Source organism: Carcharodon carcharias, chromosome 4 (genome assembly GCF_017639515.1).
Source record: "Carcharodon carcharias isolate sCarCar2 chromosome 4, sCarCar2.pri, whole genome shotgun sequence".
Lineage (NCBI taxonomy): Eukaryota > Metazoa > Chordata > Chondrichthyes > Lamniformes > Lamnidae > Carcharodon > Carcharodon carcharias.
Genome location: NC_054470.1, coordinates 182,655,935 through 182,677,825, shown reverse-complemented (window position 1 = coordinate 182,677,825; position 21,891 = coordinate 182,655,935). Strand labels below are relative to the sequence as shown.

The window sequence follows — 21,891 nt, the reverse complement described above, 5'->3', positions numbered from 1 at the left end:
CCCCATTTGAGGAAGAGAGTTCCAAAGACTCAGGAACCTCTGAGAGAAAACATTTCTCCTCATCTCTGTCTTAAATGAGTGACCCCCTATTTTTAAACAGTGACCCCTAGTTCTAGGTTTGTCCAGAAGAGGAAACATCCTCTCCACATCCACCCTGTCAAGACCCCTCAGGATCTTAAAGGTTTCAATCATGTCACCTCTTACTCTTCTAAGTTCCAGTGGGTAAAAGCCAAAACTGCCCAGCCTTTCCTCATAAAACAACTCACCCATTCCTGGTATTAGTCTAGTAAACCTCCTCTGATCTGCTTCTAATGCATTTACATCGTTCTTTAAATAAGGAGACCAGTACTGTACATAATACTCCAGATGTGGTCTCACCAGTACCCTATACAAATGAAGCATAGCTTCATTTTGTAATCAATTCCCCCTCACAATAAATGATAACATTCTATTAGCTTTCCTAATTACTTGCTGTACCTGCATACTAACCTTTTGCGATTCATATAGATAATGTGCTTCTTTTTTATCTTCCTGAAAAAATCGACAATTTCATGTTTGCACATGTTATACTCCATTTGCTAGATCTTTTTTCACTCAATTAATCTATCAATGTCCTTTTGTAGTCTCCTTATGTCCTCTTTACAATTTACCTTCTTACCTCTCTTTGTGACATCAGCAAATTTAGCAACCATGTCTTCGGTTCCTTCATCCAATTCATTTATACAAATTGTAAAATGTTGAGGCCCCAGCACTGATCCCTGTGGCACACCACTTGTCACATCCTGCCAACCAGAAAAAGACCCATTTATGCCAACTCTCTGCTTCCTGTTAACTAGCCAATCTTCTATCCATGCTAATATGTTACCTCGTACACGATGAATTTTTATTTTCCACAATAACCTTTGACATGGCACTTTATCAAGTGCCTTCTGGAAATCTAAATACAGTACATCTACCAGTTCCCCTTTATCCACAACACATGTCACTCCATCAAACAACTTCAATAAATTAGTTAAACGTGATTTCCCTTGCACAAAACCATATAGAGTCTGGCTCAGTGCCTTAAATTTTTCTAAGTGTCCTGCTATAACACTTTAATAAAAGCTTCTAACATTTTTCCTTGACAGACGTTTGGCTAACTGACCTATAATTTCCTGTTTTCTGAATAAATGAGTTACATTTGCTATTTTCCAATCTAATGGAACATTCCCTGAATTTAGGGAGTTTTGGAAAATTAAAACCAATGCATCAACTATCTCACTAGCCACTTCTTTCAAGAAATTAGGGTGAAGTTCATCCAAACCCAGTGATTTGTCTGCCCACAGCCCCAACAATTTGCTCAATACCACTTAACTGGTGATTGTAATTTTCTGGAGTCCCTCCCTCCCTTCCATTTCCTGATTTACAGCTATTTCTGGGACGTTACTTGTATCCTCTATTGTGAAGATCGATGCAAAATACCTGTTTAATTCGTGTGTCATCTCCCTGCTTTCCATTATCAATTTCCCAGGCTAATTTTCTTTAGGACCAATGCTTATTTTGTTAACTCTTTTCTTATTTAAATATCTATAGAAACTCTTACTATCCGTCTTTATTATTACTAGCTAGCTTTCTCTCATACTCTAAATTTTTCCTCCTTATGAATCTTTTTGTCATTCTTTGTTGTTCTTTATATTCTTGATGTTCCCTTGAGTGGGAATAGTAACTTACTATTTACCCTGTCCATACCCCTCAGAATCTTGATTACCTGTATCATCTCTCCTCTCAGTCTTCTTTTCCCAACCTCTCTAATCTGTCTTCATCTCTGGAATCATTCTTGTGATTCTCCTCTGTACTTTGCCCAATGCCTTGAGATCCTTTATCAAGGACGCCACCAAGACTGGACACAGTACTCCAGATGAGGCCTACCTAGTGTCTGATACATTCAACATAATCTCCTTACTCGTACTCAATGTCCCCATTAATAAAGCCTAGGATACCATATGTTTTATTAACTGCTCTCTCAATATGCCCTGCCATCTTCAATGACTTATGTACAGGTACACTGAGGTCCCTCTGTTCCTGCACCTCCTTTAGAGTTTCTCCCTTTATTTTATGCTGTCTCTTCATATTCTTCATGTCAAAATGAATCACCTCAGACTTCTCTGCATTGAACTTCACCTGCCACTTGTCTGCCCACCAACATGTCTATGTCCTTTTGAAGTTCAAGACTATCCTGATCATAGTTGACAATGTTTCCAATCTTCATGTCATCTGCAAATTTGGAAATCATGCCCTGCACACCACAGCCTAGGTCATTAATATATATCAAGAAGAGCAAGGGTCCCAACACTGACCCCTGGGAACTCCACTACAAACCTTCCTCCAATCTGAAAAACAACCATTAACCACTGCTCTTTGTTTTCTGTCACTCAGCCAATTTCTTATCTAAGTGCCTACTCTCCCTTTTATTCCACGAGATAGAATTTTGCTCACAAGTCTGGTGTATGGCACTGTATCAAATGTTTTTTGAAAATCCATGTACGCCACATCAACAGCATTGTCCTTATCAACCTTTCCTGTTACGTCCTCAAAAATCTCCAGCAAGTTAGTTAAACATAATTTTCCCTTAATGGATCCATGCTGGCTTTTCTTAATTATCCTGCACTTGTCTAAGTGACTTTTAATTTTGTCCCAAATTATAGTTTCCAGAAGTTTCCCTACTACTGAAGTCAAACTGTCTGGTCTATAGTTGCCAGCTTTATCCTTGCACCCCTTTTTGAAAAAGGGTGTAACATTCGCAATTCTCCAGTCATCTGGCACCACCCCTTGTTTAAGGGAGTCTGGAAGATTAGCACCAGTGCCTCTGCAATGCTCACTCTCACATTCCTCAGTATCCTTGAAAGCATCTCATCCGGTCCTGGTACCTTATCTCCTCTAAGTAAAGGTAGCCTTCTAACGCCTCCTCCTTGTCAATTATAAATTCTTCTAATGTACCAGTTACCTCCTCTCTCACCTTAGCCTGGGTAGCATCTTCTTCCTTTGTAAAGACAGATGCAAAGTACTTGTTTAATACCTCTGCTATTTCTCTTGCCTTCATGTGCCATGTCCTTTTTATCCCTAGTCTGCCCCATTCTTTCTTTTACCATCTTTTATTATTTATATGCTTAGAGAAGTCCTGCGGATCCCCATTTATGTACTCTTTTCATTCTCGTTCTTTGCTTTTCTTATTAGTTTTTTCACTCCCCCTCTGACCCTTTAATATTCACCCTGATTCTCCAATGCATTTTCTACCTGACATCTGTCGTACACGCTGTTCTTCCTTTTCATCTTTACCTCTGTCTCTCTCGTCATCCAGGGTGCTCTGGATTTATTTGTCCTATCTTTCCTCTTCAAGGGAATATACCATGACATTGCCTGATGTACTTTTTCTTTGAATGTAGCCCATTGTTCAGCTACTAACTCTTCTGCCAACATTTGATTCCAACTCACTCAACTCAGATGCATTCTCACCCCATCAAATTTGGCTTTCCCCCAATAAATTATCCCTGCTCTGGATTGTTATTTGTCCTTCTCCATGGCCAACCTAAACCTTATTATACAATGGTCACTGCCCCTAAATGCTCTCCCACTGATACTTGATCCACTTGGGCCAACTCATTCCCCAGAGCCAGGTCCAATAATGCCTTACCTCTCGTTGGAGCGGAAACATACAGCTGCAGGAAATTACCTTAAACACATTCCAGGAACTTTCACCCCTCTTGTCTCTTTGCACTATTCCTATCCCAGTCTATATTTGAATAATTGAAGTCCCCTATTATAATCACTCTATAATTCTTGCAGCTCTGTACAATTTCTTTACAGATATGTTTCTCTATATCCCTTCCACTATTTGGTGGTCTATATACTGCACCGATCAATGTTACTGCACCTTTTTCGTTCCTTACCTCTAGCCAGAGAGATTCCGTCTTTGATGGAACATCCTCTCTCGCCAGTACTGTAATGCCATCTTTAATCAATATTGACACTACCCCCCACTTTTCTTTCTTTCCTGTCTCTGCAAAACACCTTGCACCCAGGAATATTTCACATCCAGTCCTGTTCTTCTTTGAGCCAGGTCTTTGTTATAGCAATAATATCATAATTCCCTTTGTCAACCTGTGCCTGTATTTCACCAAACTTATTAACCATGTTCACATTTTTTTTTAATTCATTCACGGGATGTGGGTCAGCATTTATTGCCCATCCCCAGTTGCCGTTGAGAAGGTGGTGCTGGGCTGCCTTCTTGAACTGCTGCTGTCCATGTGGTGTGGGTATACCCACAGTGCTGTTAGGAAGGGAGTTCCATCATTTTGACCCAGCGACAGTGAAGGAACAGTGATATATTTCCAAGTCAGGATGGTGAGTGACTTGGAGAGGAACTTCCAGGTGGTGGTGTTCCCATCTATCTGCTTCCCTTGTCCTTCATGATGGTCCTTCATGGGTTTGGAAGGTGCTGTTGAATAAGTCTTGGTGAATTCTTGCAGTGCATTTTGTAGATGGTACACACTGCTGCTACTATGCGTCAGTGGTAGAGGGAGTGAATGTTTGTGGATGGGATGCCAATCAAGCGGGCTGCTTTTTCCTCAATGGTGTCAAGCATATTGAATGTTGTGGGAGCTGCACTCATCCAGGCAAGTGGGGAGTATTCCATCCCACTCCTGACTTGTGTCTTGTAGATGGTGGATAGGCTTTGGAGAGTCAGAAGGTGAGTTACATGTCACAGGATTCCTAGTCTCTGACCTGCTCTTGTAGCCACGTATTTATATGGCTAGTCCAGTTCAGTTTCTGGTCAATGGCAACTCCCAGGATGTTGATAGTGGGGGATTCAGTGATGGTAATGCCAATGAACATCTAGGGGCGATGTTTGGATTCTCTCTTGTTGGAGATGGTCATTGTTTGACACTTGTGTGACGTGAATTTTACTTACCACTTGTCAGCCCAAGCCTGGATATTGTCCAGGTCTTGCTGCATCTAGACATGGGCTGCTTCAGTATCTGAGGAGTTGCGAATGGTGCTGAACATTGTGCAATCATCAGCGAACATCCCCACTTCTGACCTTATGATGGAAGGAAGGTCATTGATGAAGCAGCTGAAGTTGGTAAGCCTAGGACACTACCCTGAGGAAGTCCTGCAGTGATGTGCTGGAGCTGAGATGACTGACCTCTAACAACCACAACCATCTTCCTTTGTGCTCGGTATGACTGCAACCAGCGGAGAGTTTTCCCGATTCCCATTGACTCCAGTTTTGCTAGGGCTCCTTGATGCCTCACTCAGTCAAATGCAGCTGTGATGTCAAGGGTATTCACTCTCACCTCACCTCAGGAGTTCAACTCTTTTGTCCATGTTTGAACCAAGGCTGTAATGAGGTCAGGGGTTGAGTGGCCCTGGCGGAACCCAAACTGGACATCAGTGAGCAGGTTATTGCTAAACAAGTGCCGCTTGATAGCACTGTTGATGACCCCTTCCATTACTTTACTGATGATGGAGAGTAGACTGATGTGGCGATAATTGGCCAGGTTGGAATTGTCCTGCTTTTTGTGTACAGGACATACCTGGGCAATTTTCTACATAGCCAGATAGATACCAGTGTTGTCGCTATACTGGAACAGCTTGGCTAGGGGCGTGGCAAGTTCTGGAGCACAAGTCTTCAGTACTATTGCTGGAATATTGTCCGGGCCCATAGCCTTTGGGGTATTCAGTGCCTTCAGCTGTTTCTTGATATCTCGTGGAATGAATTGAACAGGCTGAAGACTGGCATCTGTGATACTGGGGACCTCTGAAGGAGGCCGAGATGGATCATCCACTCGGCACTTCTGTCTGAAGATTGTTGTGAATACTTCAGACTTATCTTTTGCATTGCTGTGCTGGGCTCTTCCATCATTGAGTACCGGGGTATTTGTGGACCCTCCTCCTCCTGTGAGTTGTTTAATTGTCCACCTCCATTCATGACTGGATGTGGCAGGACCACAGAGCTTAGACCTAATCTGTTGGTTGTGGAATTGCTTAGCTCTGGCTATCACTTGCTGCTTATGCTGTTTGGCACACAAGCAGTCCTGTGTTATAGCTTCACCAGGTTGACACCTCAGTTCCTGCACTCTTCACTGAATCAGGGTTGATCCCCTGGCTTGATGGTAATGGTAGAGTGGGGGATATGCTGGGCCTTGAGGTTACAGATTGTGTTCGTGTACAATTCTGCTGCTGCTGATGGCCCACAGCGACTCATGGATGCCCAGTCTTGAGTTCTATATCTGTTCAAAATCTATCCCATTTAGCATGGTGGTAGGGCCATACAACACAATGTGAAGGCAGGGTTTCATCTCCACAATGGCTGTGTGGTGATCACTCTTCCCGATACTGTCATGAACAGATACATCTGCGGCAGGCAGGTTGGTGAGGATGAGTTCAAGTATGTTTTTCCCTCTTGTTGGTTCCCTCACCACCTGCTGCAGACCCAGTCTAGCAGCTATGTACATGCATGCACATTAGCCCTGATTTAGGCTTTTGTTACTTCCCTCCTTAATCTGACCCCATTCAATGACTTACCATTGCTTACTCTAATTCCATCGAACTTTCTAAGTATTCTATCTACCTTGATACTACTGTCTTATATACCTTCCTTATCAGTTAATACTTCTCTGCTTCTCAATGCCAGTTCCTCTCCTATCCACTCAGAATTTCCCCTTCGGTTCCCATTCCCTGTCAATCTAGTTTAAACCCTCCCCGACAGCACTAGCAAACCTCCCCATGAGAACATTAGCCACCATTGCATGAATCAGTATTCAATGAGCTTATGAACTCGGCAAGTCAGGCAGTTGAGTTCAGTTTTAATGACACTATGTATGCCCAGTTAGATGGTGTTGCCATGGGATCCCCTCCAGGCTGCGCTCTGGCGAAGATTCTTTGTTGGGTTCCATGAAAAATGTGTCTTTGATGGAATGACACCTAAACTCCCACCCCTTGCATATTTTTGATGTGTGGTTGATATGTTTGCTATATTTAAATCCGCGCTGTATGTAATAATTTCCTTACATGTCTTAATGGGCTCCATCCTGCGCTCAAATTCACCTATGAACTGGAGCAGTCAAATAAACTCTTTCCTTAATGTACTAGTTGAGAAGTCTGCTAGGGGATTCTCTACCACAGTCTACCTTCACTGATCAAGAAACATGTTGGGATTCCTACAGTTCCACATGCTATAAGATTGGCCTTATTGGCAACCTTGTTAATAGGGCCTGAGCCATATGCTCACCGTGCAAGCCCAGTGCTGAAATAGGGCGCATCAAAGGCATCCTGCAGGATAATGTCTACCCTGATCAGATCATTTGACGCTGTATATCACACAAACTCATGAAAGGGCCTTAGGCCGTCACTTTTGGCCCTGAAAAGTGACCAGTCTACCTCAGATTACCCTGGAAGGGCAAGGTTTCTCAAAAATTTGAGCAACAGGTGAAGCTAGCTGTTTCGTGCTGCTACTACGCAGTAGCAACACGAGTGGTATTCGCCACTAACAGGATGCTGCTGTCAAGCTAAAAAGACGTTCTGCCTATTACACAAATGAGTAATGTGGTATATGAATTTCAGTGCCAGTGTGATGCTGGGTATGTAGGCTGTACATCCCAAAGACTGGCGAATCGTGTCAAACAGCATGTCCCAGCCGCTGTTCATATAGGGCAGGGCACAGACCTTACCCAACCAGCCCATGCTTACAAAACTCAAAACACAGTATCCAACATCAGATGTGATCCCATGATTGGACAACATTTGCTAAATAATCCTGTCTGCTGAGAATTACACCGACAACCAATTTAAGAGTCAGTCGGGCTCACAATGTGGCACATTTTTGTGTACTGGAAGCTACATATATGAATACATGGGGCCCTGTCCTATGCAGACAGAAAGAACATGTACACACATTGCACCTGTTTCAGCTAAACAAAATAAGTGACAGGCCATTCGCTGACTTATTCCCCAGGGCAATGCCTTGACCAACCAGGATCAAGTTGCCTGGTTTAAATTTCAAACAATGCTTGGCAGTTATCTGTCAGTCACCATCACTGGTACATTCTCCATGGCAACAATTCTATCAGAGTCCACTTGCCAACCAATCAACGCTCTCTTCACATACAGTCTAAATTGTTTTCCCCTTATATTGGCATTCTTGCAAAGTGTCCTGATGAATGCAAGATGAAAAGCTTTGACACGTCTCTTTTCTCAGCAATACTCAAGTTCTGTACTACCAAATGATTACTTGCACTCTTCTTCCTCCCTTCCTATGCAGCTGAGCCACCCGTGGTGCCACAGACTTGGCTCTTGCTGCAGTCCTCTGAGGAGTCATCTCATCCACCAGTATCCAAAATGGAAAGATGGTTAGAGAGCGAGATCGCCTCAGGGGATTCCTGCACTACCTGCCTGTTTCTCTTAGATACACTGGCTGTCACTCATTCCCTCTCTGCCTATGTACCTCTTAGCTGCGGTGTGATCACCTCTCTAAGCATGCTATCCACGTAATCCTCAGCCTTGCAGATGCACCAGCTGTTGCTCGAGTTCCGCTCAAGTTTTCCAGCTAATGACACTTCCTGCAGATGTAGTCATTCGAGGGCACTTTGTGTGCATGACTTCCCACATCCCGAAGGATGCACATTCCACATGGCCAAGCTGCCTTGACATACCTTAAACTTTGTGTAAAGTGTTTACTACAGTATGCTATAATATAATAACCCACCTGTCACTCACCAATTATCTCCTCTGTGCCAAATCTGGAAAGGCTTATAGTTACCAACTAATCAACTAACGGGACTGTTGTGACGTCACTTATAGATTTTACCTCTAAACTCCTGGCTCTTTCGCTCTCTCCTGTTTTACAGGCTCTCTCTCTCTCTCTCTGAGCTCCTGTTGCTCTATGGACTCTCTTATGTTGTTTAGTTAGCTTAATTTAATTACTTTCTTAATTAACTTAGAATAATTCCTATGTATACCATACCTCTTTCCCCCGTGCACCAAATTCCCATGTGAACCTAATTCACTACTCACTGTGTTTCCATCTCACTCAGACATAGTCTCCTGAATGTGCACCCCTTACTGACCATGCCATTTGAAAAGCCTGACTCGTATCTAGAGCCTCTGATGAATCACTAGCTAGTTTAGTTTCCTGCTACGGTAATCAGCACCAATTGAACCAACTACTTTCAGCTGATTGACACATAATTGCCACTACCAGGACGAAGAATACTCAAACGGAATGGAGAGACATCGTCAGCTCCCAGAAAGCCCAATGGTGTCTGAACAAAGCAGATGTGTTGCTGATGAGAAAAAGTTCAACTCCAAGGAGCGCAAAAAAATGAATCAAATGGAGACAACCCATTGCCAGAAACACTACAATTACTACAAGAATACTATAATTTCAACTTCAAGCCAACAAAGCTTGGCCAAAGCAACTGAAACTACTCCTCCAAATGTGACCAGAACGAGATCTGCAAAAATTGTCAAGCCTGCAGACCATCTGAATTTATAAGGTCAGAGACTTAAGAACAGTGGGGGCTATGGGGAGGGTGGGGGTGGGGTAGAAGGAGTAGCATGTTAAGAAAGATTATATTGTAAATAAAGACTTGTGGGGAGGTGTAGTATAAGGGTGTTTGTCATAGCAAGGGTTAGTGTGGGACTGGGATAAAGTACCACCCACAGTGTGGTGTAGAGAGACATATGACAGTAGACAGGAGACAGAGTTGTATGGAGCTACCTCTTACTTTGGGTTATACTTTGTACATATGTAGATAGTTACGTGTTACCAATAAGCACTACTGTTCAACCTTACAAGCCTCTGAATCTCTTTTTGAGACCTACTGAACAAACTCTTACAACAAGGGTTATCTAGTAAATCCTTTGAGGGGTAAGTTGAGAAGGTGGAGAAGGCTTTATCCATTCGGACCTGTTTGGTCCAGTGGCCTTTTGTCAAGAAATAATCTGCAGCTGTTTGCAGATCATTGTATAGGGTTAAAGCAAGAACAAAGCCTGAATGAAGTATTGTCAGTGTTGCAATATAGGAAAACACATCAGCCAATTTGCACACAGCAAGCTTCCACAGACAGCAATTAAATAATGACCAGGTAATTTATTCTGGTGATGTTAATTTAAGAATGTACTGTGGCCAGGACATCAGGAAGACTCCCCTGCTCTTCTTGGAATTATGTCATGGGAGCTTTTATGTCCTCCTGAGAAACCAGACTACCTTTAGTTTAAAGTAAAATAAAAGCAAAATACTGCAGATGCTGGAAATCTGGAACAAAAACAGGAAACGCTGGAAAAATTCAGCGGGTCTGGCAGCATCTGTGGAGAGAGAAACAGAGTTAACGTTTTGAGTGCATATGACCCTTCTTCAGAGCCTTTAGTTTAATATTCATCTATCAGATGATACTTCCAACAATGTTGCATTCCCTCAGTGTTGCACTAAAGCACCATCCAAGATTATGTGCTCAGGTGTCTAGAGCAGGGCTTGATCTCACAACTGCATGACCTAAAAAGTATTGACAAGGGAGAGGGTGTTTAAAAGCATGATTAGAAAGAGTGTGGTAATTAGAAAGGGAGGTGGGGGCATAGTGGTGTTGTCATTAGATTATTACTCCAGAGGCCCCCAGGGTAATGCTCTGGGGACCCAGGTTTGAATCCCACCACAGCAGATGATGACGTTTGAATTCAATAAAAACTTCGAATTAAAAGTTTGATGATCACCATGAAACCATTGCCATAAAAACCCACCTGGCTCACTAATGTCCTTTAGGGAATGAAATCTGCTGTCCTTACCTGGTCTGGCCTACATGTGGTTGACTCATAAATGCCCTCTGAACAAGGGCAATTAGGGATGGGCAATAAATGCTGGCCTAGCCAGTGACTCCCATGAACAAGTAAAAAAATAACTCAAGTCCTATAATTTAGCACTGTTAATTAGTGTCTGAGTTCTTGGAAGTTCCTCAGCATTTGCTACTTAGTGGTGTGTTCTAATGATTTATTGACTTTTGATGACACTGTCTGGAAGAGCAGTGAAAGGTCAATTTTATCCATTTTATTCATAAAGGAAAAAAAAATGTATTTTTATAGCTCCATTCTTGACCTTGGGACACCACAAATTGCTTTGTAGCCAATGAAGTACTTTTGACGTGTAGTCACTCTTGCAAAGTAGGAACCACAGTGACCAATTTGTGCACTGCAAGCTCCCACAAGATAAAATGATGTGCTGATTACCAGTTAATGTATGTTTTTACTGATATTGGTTGAGGGATGAGTATTTGCCAGGACACTGGGGAGAAGTTCTTTGCTTTTCTTCCAAATAGTGCCATAGGATATTTTGCATCAGCTTGAGAGGGCAACTTGGTTTAATTTCTCATCCTAAGGACAGCGCCTCCAACAGTGTGGCATTTTGCTCAATGCTGGGTCACAGCTGATGACTGGCAGTAATGCTGTACAATGTTAGTAATTATTGGATTTATATGAAATTTCTCTGCTATTTGGATGAAGGACAGGTTGCTTTTTCAAATGAAGATGTTGCACGCAGCCAGATTAATAAATTGATTACTAATGTCACACTGCAACTTCACGCTCATTTCTCTTCAATACGTTTGCCTTTTTATCTTTGCTCTTCAAATCATTCGGGAATTGTCAGTGCACAGCTTATTACTGATGCTCAATTGAAGAATTAACATTGTGCACATGCGGCATTCTTCTTTAATTCACTAGATGTTTCTCCTCCTGGGATGCCTTTAGATATCTCATTACATTTCACTTGCTCGGTCCATTGTTCTGTTCTTTTGTTTCATTCCAGATGTCTTGGCACTCGTGTGTTTCTCTTTGTACCTCTTTGGCTGGGTTACCATCTCTCTATCTGCTAGATCAATAGTTCCTGTTGCCAGGGAAGCTTCTGTGCTTTTTTGTATCAGTAGCAAAAGGCACAAGTGGGAGACAATGGCCGAGGTACTTCATTATAATTGCTCCAGGTGCCCTCTATGTTCCTGTCAAATGCATTAAACAACTGCGGCTTTCTCTCTGTGAGTCTGCGTAATATCTCAAATGCTACACAAGCAGTAAGTGGCAAGTCAGACTCAAATAGCTGGAAGATAGCCATGAAATGGATGATCGTGAAGACAGCCGTCAAAAGGACCATATCAGTAGACGTGTCATTTTTTGAAGTTTTGGCCAATTTTCTTTGCTTGCTCCTTTACAAAAAAGTAAATAGGCAAATGTAAAGTTTGCTGGGCCAAGTAACATTAGTGAGACAAAAGTGACTCACAGCAATTCTCTCTCCTAAAAACTAAAAAAAAACAAGCACAAATTCACAAAGACGGTGCCCCTTAGGAACATACGAAATAAAAGCAGGAGTAGGCCATTCGGCCCCTTGAGCCTGCTCCACCATTCAGTTAGATCATGGCTGATCTTCCATCTCAGTGCATTTTCATGCATTATCCCCATATCCCTTGAAAGTAACTGAGACAAAATCAGAAACATGGCTGCAGAATTGATTGGGACTGATGATGTTGTCCATCTGGGACGCGGCAATATCTGTTACGTGCACCCATTGTAAAATTCCCACCAGTGGTCAGAGCCTGCACAATACTCATAAAGGCTCCAGTTTCTGTGCAAAGGAAGGACAGGTCCTGGAGCACCAAGAAGGGCAAAAGAGATATTCTTTGGTCGCACAACATAGCAAACATAAGCAAGGAAATTTTCTGCAGTCACTACACCTACTGAAGCATCCTAAAATAATATGCTTACAATTTTCCTGGTGAAATTACGTCCTCCTTGGCTTATGGATTTTGCACAATGCCCCAGAAGCATCTGCTTAGGCATCTTAGTTCCTTGGAAGACAGGCAGTGAACGCAGCACCAAGTAGCCAAGGCAAGACACCCTGTGCGCCAAGTATCCATTGTTCGTGGTTGGCCAGGAGAACCGGTCAATGCTTGTGCATTCTCATTTCACTTGGCGGCTGGTAATGGGCTTTTCACAAGTACATGAGAGCCATTCTGTGTTCTCCATCCCAGGAGGTCACAGTATCTTTAAAAGAGACCTTTCTCCCTGAAAATGACGTATTAGATTTCCCAAAATTTCTTCCCAGCGGCTCTAGTGAGCACTTTGGGGTAGAGTAGACACTAAGGCAAATTAAATAGTTGTCAGTCGTGGCTCAGACGTTTGAACTTTTCGCTCAGAGTCAGAAGATGGTGTGCTCAAGGCTAACTCGAGTGCATAATCTAGTCGGAAACTCAAGTGCAGTACTGAGGGAGTGCTGTACTGTCAGATGCGACATCTAATGAGAGGTTCAGCCAAGGCTTTGTCTGTAAAGGATGCCACTGGAATTATAAAGAAGAAGAGCAGGGGAGTTCTCCCTGGTGACCTGGCCAATATTTATCTCTCAGCCTACCTCACTAAAAACAGGTTTTCTGTTCATTATCACATGGCTGTTTGTGGGAGCTTGCTGGGTGCAAGTTAGCTGCCTTGTTCCAATCCGTTAGATGTTCTAAAGTGATGGATGCAAGTTCTTAATTTTCCTTACAAGAGCAAAGTGCCCCGGATGCTGGAAAATTGAAATAAAAATAGAAAGTGCTGGAAATACTCATGAGAGAGGAACAAAGTTAGCGTTTCAGGACAATGGGCTTTCATCAGAACAGTTCTATTGTCTCCTATTGAAAGATAAGAACCAGAAGGGAAATTAGAAGAAGTTCTCTTACACAGCAAGTTGTTATGGTCTGGGAATACACTAGCTGAAGGGGTGGCGAGAACAGATTCAGATTCTTGAGTATTGCTATTGAAGCTTTTGCTCTTGCACTCAACAGGACAGACACAAGGGGCAGGATTTTCCAGTCGCGCCCACCACGGGACCGGACATTCCCGCCCCCAGGTCAACAGACTTTTTGCCGGTCCGTCAAATTATCTGATCTGCCCGCTAAAATTCCCACGGCAGGCGAGACCAGAAAAGTTGGCCAAGAATGCCAAATTCTAAAGAGAGTGACAACTTATACTGCATCAGAAGAGGGTGCTGTTTGGTTCGCCAGTCAGCTCCGATTGATTGAGACATTGCCTTGGAGAATGCACCGGGGAGCTATTGTTCCCCATGCTTTTGTTTAATTAAAATTGGTGCAATGCCTGGGAATGCTCTTTCTGCTTGCAGAGAACAGGGCCCTGCACATGAATATATGTAGCTTCTAACAAGTGTAAGTGAGCTACATGGCGAGCCCAACTGATAATCTTAAATTGGTTGTTAGTATATTTAGCACACTCGGGATTGTTCAGCAAGTGCTGCTCAATCACGGAATCACATCTAACGTTAGTTATTATGTCCTGAGTTTTGCACGCATGCGCTTGTTGAGTATGGCCAGTAGTCTGCCTATTGCAAACAGACAAAAGGAGACGCCGTTTGATGTGATCCGCCAGTCATGGAGACATATAGCTTATGTCCCTGGCATTGCAACGGCACTGAAATTCAAATAGCACATTACTCTTTTGTGTGATAGGCAGAAATCATTTTGGCTTGATGGCATTTGGATTCCTTTGTAGCTTTCAAAGGGGACTTGCTTATATACTTGAAATGGAAAACTTCGCAGGGCTAGGGGAAAGAACAGAGGAGGGGACTAATTGGATAGTTCTTTCAAAGGGCCAGCACAGTCACAATGGTCTGAATGGCCTCCTTCTGTGGTGTAAGACTCAATATGATTTGTTTTCATATAGCACCCTATCATGCTGTTCAAATGTCACAAAGCCACTTCAAATACTGTGAGTCACTTTATTTTTTGTTGTTAATATGAGGACAACATTGAAATTGAAGTAAGGAAAGTGCTGGTGTTGTTTATTCCAGATCCGTAATGTTGCTACTAACCGGTGCGTGGACAGTAAACACGGAGCGACAGGAGCGGAACTAAGGCTGGATGTCTGCATCAAGGATGGCTCAGAACGCACATGGTCACATGAGCAGGTACCACAAAGTCTAGTGTTGGCTTCTTTATCACTGAGAAGCCTAAGGGATAAGGGTCAGGCTTCATGGCAGAGGGCACTGACTGGGATGAAAAGAGCTGTGGAGAAGGTGAAATAAACTCCTCCAGCCCCATAACTCCTCCAATTCTGGCCTCTCACGCATCCCCTATTTTAATCGCTCCAGCATCGGTGGCCATGCTTTCAGCCGTCTAAGCCCTAAGCTTTGGAATTCCCTCCCTAAACCTCTCTCCTCCTAAACGACATGAACGCTAATGTTATGATTTAACATTCAGTTGCTTTCAGGTTAATTTGACCTTTTGTTTAAACGAAGGGGCAGAATTTTACGTTCCCCTGCCAGTGAGTGTATAGGCGGGGGTGGCTGTAAAATTCTTCAGATGGCCTTCCCACTGGGCTGTCACCCACCCTGACCTCTCCACAATTCTACAATGGGAGGGTTGAGGCCTAGGCCAGCTCCCATGCCCTTGCATGCGCAAAAGAGCACCCTCCCCCACACCCCCCCCCCACCCCCACCCCACCCCACCATAGCGCTTCCGGGCGTGCGTCATGCTGGGCGGGCTTTAATTGGCCCGCCCGTGTAAAATGGTGGTGTGGACCCGATTGGGGGCGCCATCCCCACACAACCCTCCAGACGGGGGGAAATTTCTCCCCCTCGTCCTGAACTCTTGGGCCTTAGGCTCTGGTGACTGGTTGCAACCCCAATCCTGTCCACTGCTGCTTCTGGCACTGCTGGGATTAGAGAGCTAGCGGCCAATCAGATTGGCCGGTAGCTCTCTGATGCAGGATTTCGTACTGACTAAGGGACGGAGGCCCCACCTCCGGACAATTAATGTATTTTTGATTATTAAATGGCTGCAGGGCGGTGAGTATCAGTAACAACGAGTTCGACAGCGACTCCTCAGATAGCGGGAAGAGAAACTCCACCGTCCGAATAATCCTGGTCACGGTATTATTGGGAGGCACTTGCTGAGATGATTTTTGGATAAACCTGGTGTCGCCTTTGCTGGTTCATTAAATATAGGCACAAATTGGTACATAGAGAGCCACGTTCTACCACAATGCTTCCTGACCACGCAAAACAGAACTAAATTCAAAATCAAAGAAGGAGGCCAATTGGCCCATCATGTTTATGCCGGCTCTTTGGAAGAGCTTTCCAAACATCCCCATTCCCCTGTCCATTCTTCATGGCTGTGCTGTTTTTTCCTTTTTAAGTGCATAGAATCATAGGATCTAACACTGTAGAAGGAGGCCATTCAGCTCATCATGTCTTTGCCTACTCTTTGAAAGAACCTTACAATTTAGTCCCACAGATCAGCATTTTTCCCACTGTCTGACAACTAATCGTCTTCAAGGACATGTTCATTTCCTTTTGAAAGTTCCTGTTAAATCTGATTCCCTCACTCTTTGAGTGGTAGGGAGTTCCAGATCCTAACAACTCTCTGTCTGAAGCAATGTCCCCTCACCTCTCTTCATGTTCTTTTGCCAATTATTTTAAATCAATGTCCTCTGGCTTCAGGTCCACTTACCGGAGGAAACAATTTCTCCCTATTTGTTCTCTCAATATGCCTCATAATTTTAAATCCCTCTATTAGGCTTCCCCATAATCTTCTCTGCTGTAAGGAGAACAATCTCACCTACTTTATTCTCTCCACAGAATTCCCTCTCTCCTGCAGTCTTCCTGGTAGACCTTCCCTGTACCCTCTCCAGGGCCTTCACCTATATCCTAAAGTGAGGTGCCCAGAATTGTACACAATACTCCAGCTGAGGCCTAGCCAGAGATGTGTGAAAGTTTAGCATGACTACCTTGTTTTGTGCTCAGTGCCCCTATTTACAAAGCCAAGTATCCCAAACGCTTTCTTAATTGACTTATCATCTTGCCCTGCCACTTCAAGGACTTGTGATTATGCACCCACAGATCCATCTGTTTGTGCACCATCACCATCACCAACCTTAGAATTGTACAATTTAGATTATATTGTCTCTCCATATTGACCCTCCCAAAGTGAATCATTTCCCATTTATCCACATTAATCGGGCATTTGTCTGCCCATTTCACCAGCAAGTCAATGTCCTTCTGAAGTCTGCTACAATCAGGTTCACTATACACTAAGTTACCAAGTACAGTCCTCAAATTTCAAAACTATACTCCCCACGCCAAGTCCTGTTTTTTTTTTATTCATTCACGGGATGTGGGCTTCGCTGGCTGGGCCAGCAGTTATTGTCCATCCCTAGCTACCCTTGAGAAGTTGGTGGTGAGCTGCCTTCTTGAACCGCTGCAGTCCATGTGGTGTAAGTACACCCACCGTGCTGATAGGAAGGCAGTTCCAGGTCTCCAGCAATGATCCTAACACCAACTCCATGAGGCCCAGTTGCATACTCTTGTTCAGTCATAAGAAAACTCACTCAGTATTGCTGAAAAGAGTGAGATGCTGGCAAAGTTTCTCGTCTTGCACTCATCAGGGCAGATGTGCAAGAATACCAAATCTCAAAGGGAGCAACAATTTATATTGTGTGGGAAGAGGGTGCTGATTGGTAGGCAAGTGGAATCTGATTGGTAGAGGCCTTGCCATGGAGAATGCACCAGGGAACAGTTAACTGCCAAGCTTTTGTTTAAATCCATTCACCACTATTCTTTGCTTCCTATCCCATAGACAATTTTTGCCCAAGTTATCACCATCCCTTTAATACCATGTGCTTCTATTTTCCAAATATGTATTCAATAATATTTTGTAAGTTACTAGAGAATCTATTTCGACCACCCTTTCAGAACAGTCCATTCCAGATCATAAGAACTCATTGAGTGAACCAAATTCTCCTTATTTCTCTGTTGAATTTTTACTTTAAATCTGTGTCCTCTGTTCACTGATGCTTCTGCCAGTGGAAATGATTTCTCACTATGTACTCTATCAAAACCCCTCAAAAATTTTGAACACAGCAACAACTTGCATTTTTATAGCACCTTAAGCATGGTAAGATTTGCCAAGCCACTTCACAGGAGCATTACCAAACAAAATCTGACACTGTGCTACATAAGGCAATAATAGGACAAGCAACCTAAAGCTTGGTCAAAGATATAGTTGTTCAGAAGTGTCTTAAAGGAGGAGAGAGAGGTAGAGAAGCGGAGTTTAGGGCCCAGGCAGCTAAAACCACAGCCGGCAATGGGGATTAAAACAGAGGACACACAGGGGGCTGGAACTGAAGGAACGCAGAGACTGCAGGACTGGAAGAAGCTACAGAGATAGGGAGGGATGGGGCCACAGCGTAATTTGTAAACGAGGATGAAAGCACCTCTGTGAAATGTCTCCTTAATATTTTCCACTCTCCGTCTCTCCACGCAACGCAATTTCCTCATCGCGGGTCTTATTCTCCCCTCCGCACCCACTGCAAGGCCTTGACATCCTTCCTAAAGTGTCTCGCCCGTATACTCCAGCTGAGGCCTAACCTGTGATTTATAAGAAATGATATTTGTATTCTGTGCCTCTGCTGACAAAGCTCAGGATCCTGCAGCCTGATCAGCTTTTCCTGCCGCCTTCAAAGATTTCGAAGAGAATGTTCTGTAGGCTGCTCCATCTCACTAGGTTAATTCTCAACAGTGCAAGTCTGGATGAACTTTAAGAAGAAGAGCTCAAACAGATAATGAGTTAATTGTGGTATAGATACCAATCACCTGAATGGTAATCAGGAAATGCACCAGAAGTCCATCAGCGCTTAACTACATTGCAAAAAAAAAATAACACACAAAGGATAATTTGTTTCTTCAAATGATTTTTTAACAGCAGCCTTAGACAAGCTGGCTCCAAGTAGACTTTCCAATGATGGTGTAAAATCCAATTTGATTGCAATAATAAAAAAAGACAATTTAAAGCTAAAAGAAAACAAAGTAAAGACAATACAGGAAACACCAACCAAAAGATTCGATTTCGCATAACAATCACCCCAGAAATGTCAGTTCTATCCCACATCTGCGTAGCGTCCCATACTCTACCACTCATTCCACCTGTTTATCTTTATTCATTGATGGGATGTGCGGCTGGGCCAGCATTTATTGCCCATCCCAAATTGCCCTTGAGAAGGTGGTGGTGAGCTACCTTCTTGAACCGCTGCAGTCCGTGTGGTGTAGGTACATCCACGGTTCTGTTAGGAAGGGAATTCCAGGATTTTGACCCAGTGACAATGAAGGAACGACGATATAATTCCAAATAAAGATGACTGGTGTGACTTGGAGGGGGCCTTGTAGGTGGTTGTGTTTCTAAGCACCCGCTGCCCTTGTTCTGTTAGGTGGTTGATGCCATTGAATGCCAAGGCGAGATGGTTGGCTCTTCTTTTGTTGGGAATGGTCATTGCCTGGCACTTGTGTGGTGCGAATCTTATTTGCTATTGCCCAAACATAATTGACGTCTAGGCCTTGAAGTATGTAGGTACGGACTGCTTCAGTCTCTGGAGTTGAGAATGGGACTGAACATTGTGCAATTATCAGTGAACATCCCCACTTCCTGGAATTCACTGTCTACAGGGAGGATGGAAAAGGAGACAGTCAATGAATTTAAATGGAAATCGGATGGCCACTTGAGGGAAACAAACGTGCAGGGCTGCGAGGATAGAGAGGAGTAACTGATTGGATTGCTCTAAAAAGAGCTGGCATGGAGTTGATGGGCTGAAAGGCATCCTTCTATACCATAATGACTCTATGACTTCAATGTAGGGAAGGCTACTGATGAAGCAGCTGAAGATGGTTGGGCCTAGGGCACTATCCTGAGAAACTCCTGCATCAATGTCCTGGCACTGAGATGATTAGCCTCCTACAGCCAAAACCACCTTCCTTTGTGCTAAGTATGACTCTGACCAGCGGAGAGTTTTCCCCCACATTCCCATTGACTTCAATTTTACCAAGGGTTCTTGATGTCATACTTGGTCAAATGTGGCCTTGATGTCAAGGCCATCACTCTCACCTCACCTTGGGAGTTCAGCTCTTTTGTCCATGTTTGGACCAAGGCTGTAATGAAGTCAGGAGCTGAGTGGCCCTGGTGGAACCCAAACTGAGCATCAGTGAGCAGGCTATTGCTGAGCAGGTGCTGCTTAATAGCACTGTTGGTGACCCCTTCCATCATTTTACTGATGACTGAGAGTAGACTGCTGAGAAGGTAAGTGGCCAGATTGGATTTGTGCTGCTTTTTGTGGACAGGACATAACTGGGCAATTTGCCACAGTGTTGGGTTGAAACCAGCAATGTAGATGTACTAGAACTGCATGGCTAAGAGTATAGCTTGTTCTGCAGCATAACTCTTCAGTGTTATAACCAGGATGTTGTCAGATCTCATAGCCTTTGTTGCATCCAGTCCATTTCTTGATAACACAAGGAGCGAATCAAATTGGCTGAAGACTGGCATCTGTATTGGTGAGCATCTCAGATGGAGGCCAAGGTGGACCATCCACACTAGTTTAAGATGGTTGCAAATGCTTCAGCTTTGCCTTTTGCACTCACGTGTTGGGTTCCACACGCATTGAGGTTGGAGATGTTCAGGGATCCCGATTCTCAGTGTCGCGAGTGAGTCAGGTAGGAGTGGCAGCTTTGTACAAACGTTAATAAGGTTTAATACAAGTTTTAAAAGCTCACCAGAGGGCAGGGGCAACAATTCTGCAGCAACGCCCTAGAATTTGCAGTAATTAAAGATTAATCTAAGGGTTGCAACCAGGGTGAAAATCATCAAGGTGTTAAAAAGAGTTTATTTTTTCATTTTATTTCAACACGTTCATTAGTTACAAAAATATTGCGCTTGTATAGCACTTCTCATGGCTTCAGGGTTTGAGGGGAGGTTATCACTAGACCAGTATATTATGGCAGGCAGATGGTAAATGCTAAGCTGCTCAAATCCCAGAGGGGAACTTGAAGCAGCTGCTACAGCTATTTGCAATTTGTATTTACTTTGAGATGCAGGCTTTGAATTCAGTAAAAAGGAGGCCACCGAGGCTCAGAGGTTTTTCACAAAACTAAATTAAACATTTATTAGTAAAAGAAAAGATTGTAAACCCATACATATGTCTACAAATTACTGCTACAATAACTTCTAAATCCCCTAATTAGTCTAACTCCCAGTTACACCTCCATTAAGGCAACAGTAGAACACATAAATTTAAACCGACCCAGGCAAAGCACACACCCTGGATAGTCGAATTCAAAGTGGGTTTTTCCTCACCTTCGGTTTCTTGGAGATAGCAACTTTAGGCTTTTCACACTTGTGTTAGATCTTACAAAGTGCCTTCCCTTGCACAGAGCCTTCTCTCCTTTATACATATTTTCCCCTATGAATGCAAATTCCCATTGTTTCACTATGTCTATGAACTTTACTTCTCTAATAATAAAATCTATCATAGTACCAATTTTACTAGTAATCTTTGAGAAAAAATAAACACACTGTTCCTTAACTTCTCCTGGCTAGGTGAAACATTTCATCCCCTCTTTTGAATTCAAGCTATTCTGGCTTATTTAAAAATACAAATGTTCCCTTTATGCGTCACAGTCTAAAGCTTCACCCACGTTTACCTATTTAGCATTTCAAACCTAGCTTCTCTTCTTACATCAAAGCCTACAGACCAGTTGTCTTTAAGTCAATTAAATCTCACAAATACAGACACATACACATACATAGACACATACCCCATTATTGCTCTATTTTACAGTAAATTCCAAATAACATGATGAAAATTATTATATCTTCCTGACAAGTAATCCAGAGACCCAGGGTAATGCTCTGGGGACCTGAGTTCAAATTCCACCATGGCAGATGGTGAAATTTGAATTCAATAAAAAAAAGTCTGGAATTAAAAATGACGACCATTGTCATAAAAACCCACCTGGTTCATTAATGTCCTTCAGGGAAGGAAAACTGCTGTCCTTACCTGGTC

The 21,891-nt window shown here is 43.2% G+C and overlaps 1 protein-coding gene across 2 annotated transcripts in view; it reads left to right on the top strand.

The window, feature by feature from the left end:
- The window catches only part of galntl6 (polypeptide N-acetylgalactosaminyltransferase like 6), a 1,468,073-nt gene that overhangs the window by 1,357,874 nt on the left and 88,308 nt on the right, over nt 1-21,891 (top strand). For both annotated transcript variants that reach the window (XM_041186365.1, XM_041186364.1), the window contains one exon: nt 14,855-14,971. In XM_041186365.1, coding sequence (XP_041042299.1) covers nt 14,855-14,971 — 117 coding nt within the window. The remainder of the gene's footprint in view (nt 1-14,854; nt 14,972-21,891) is intronic.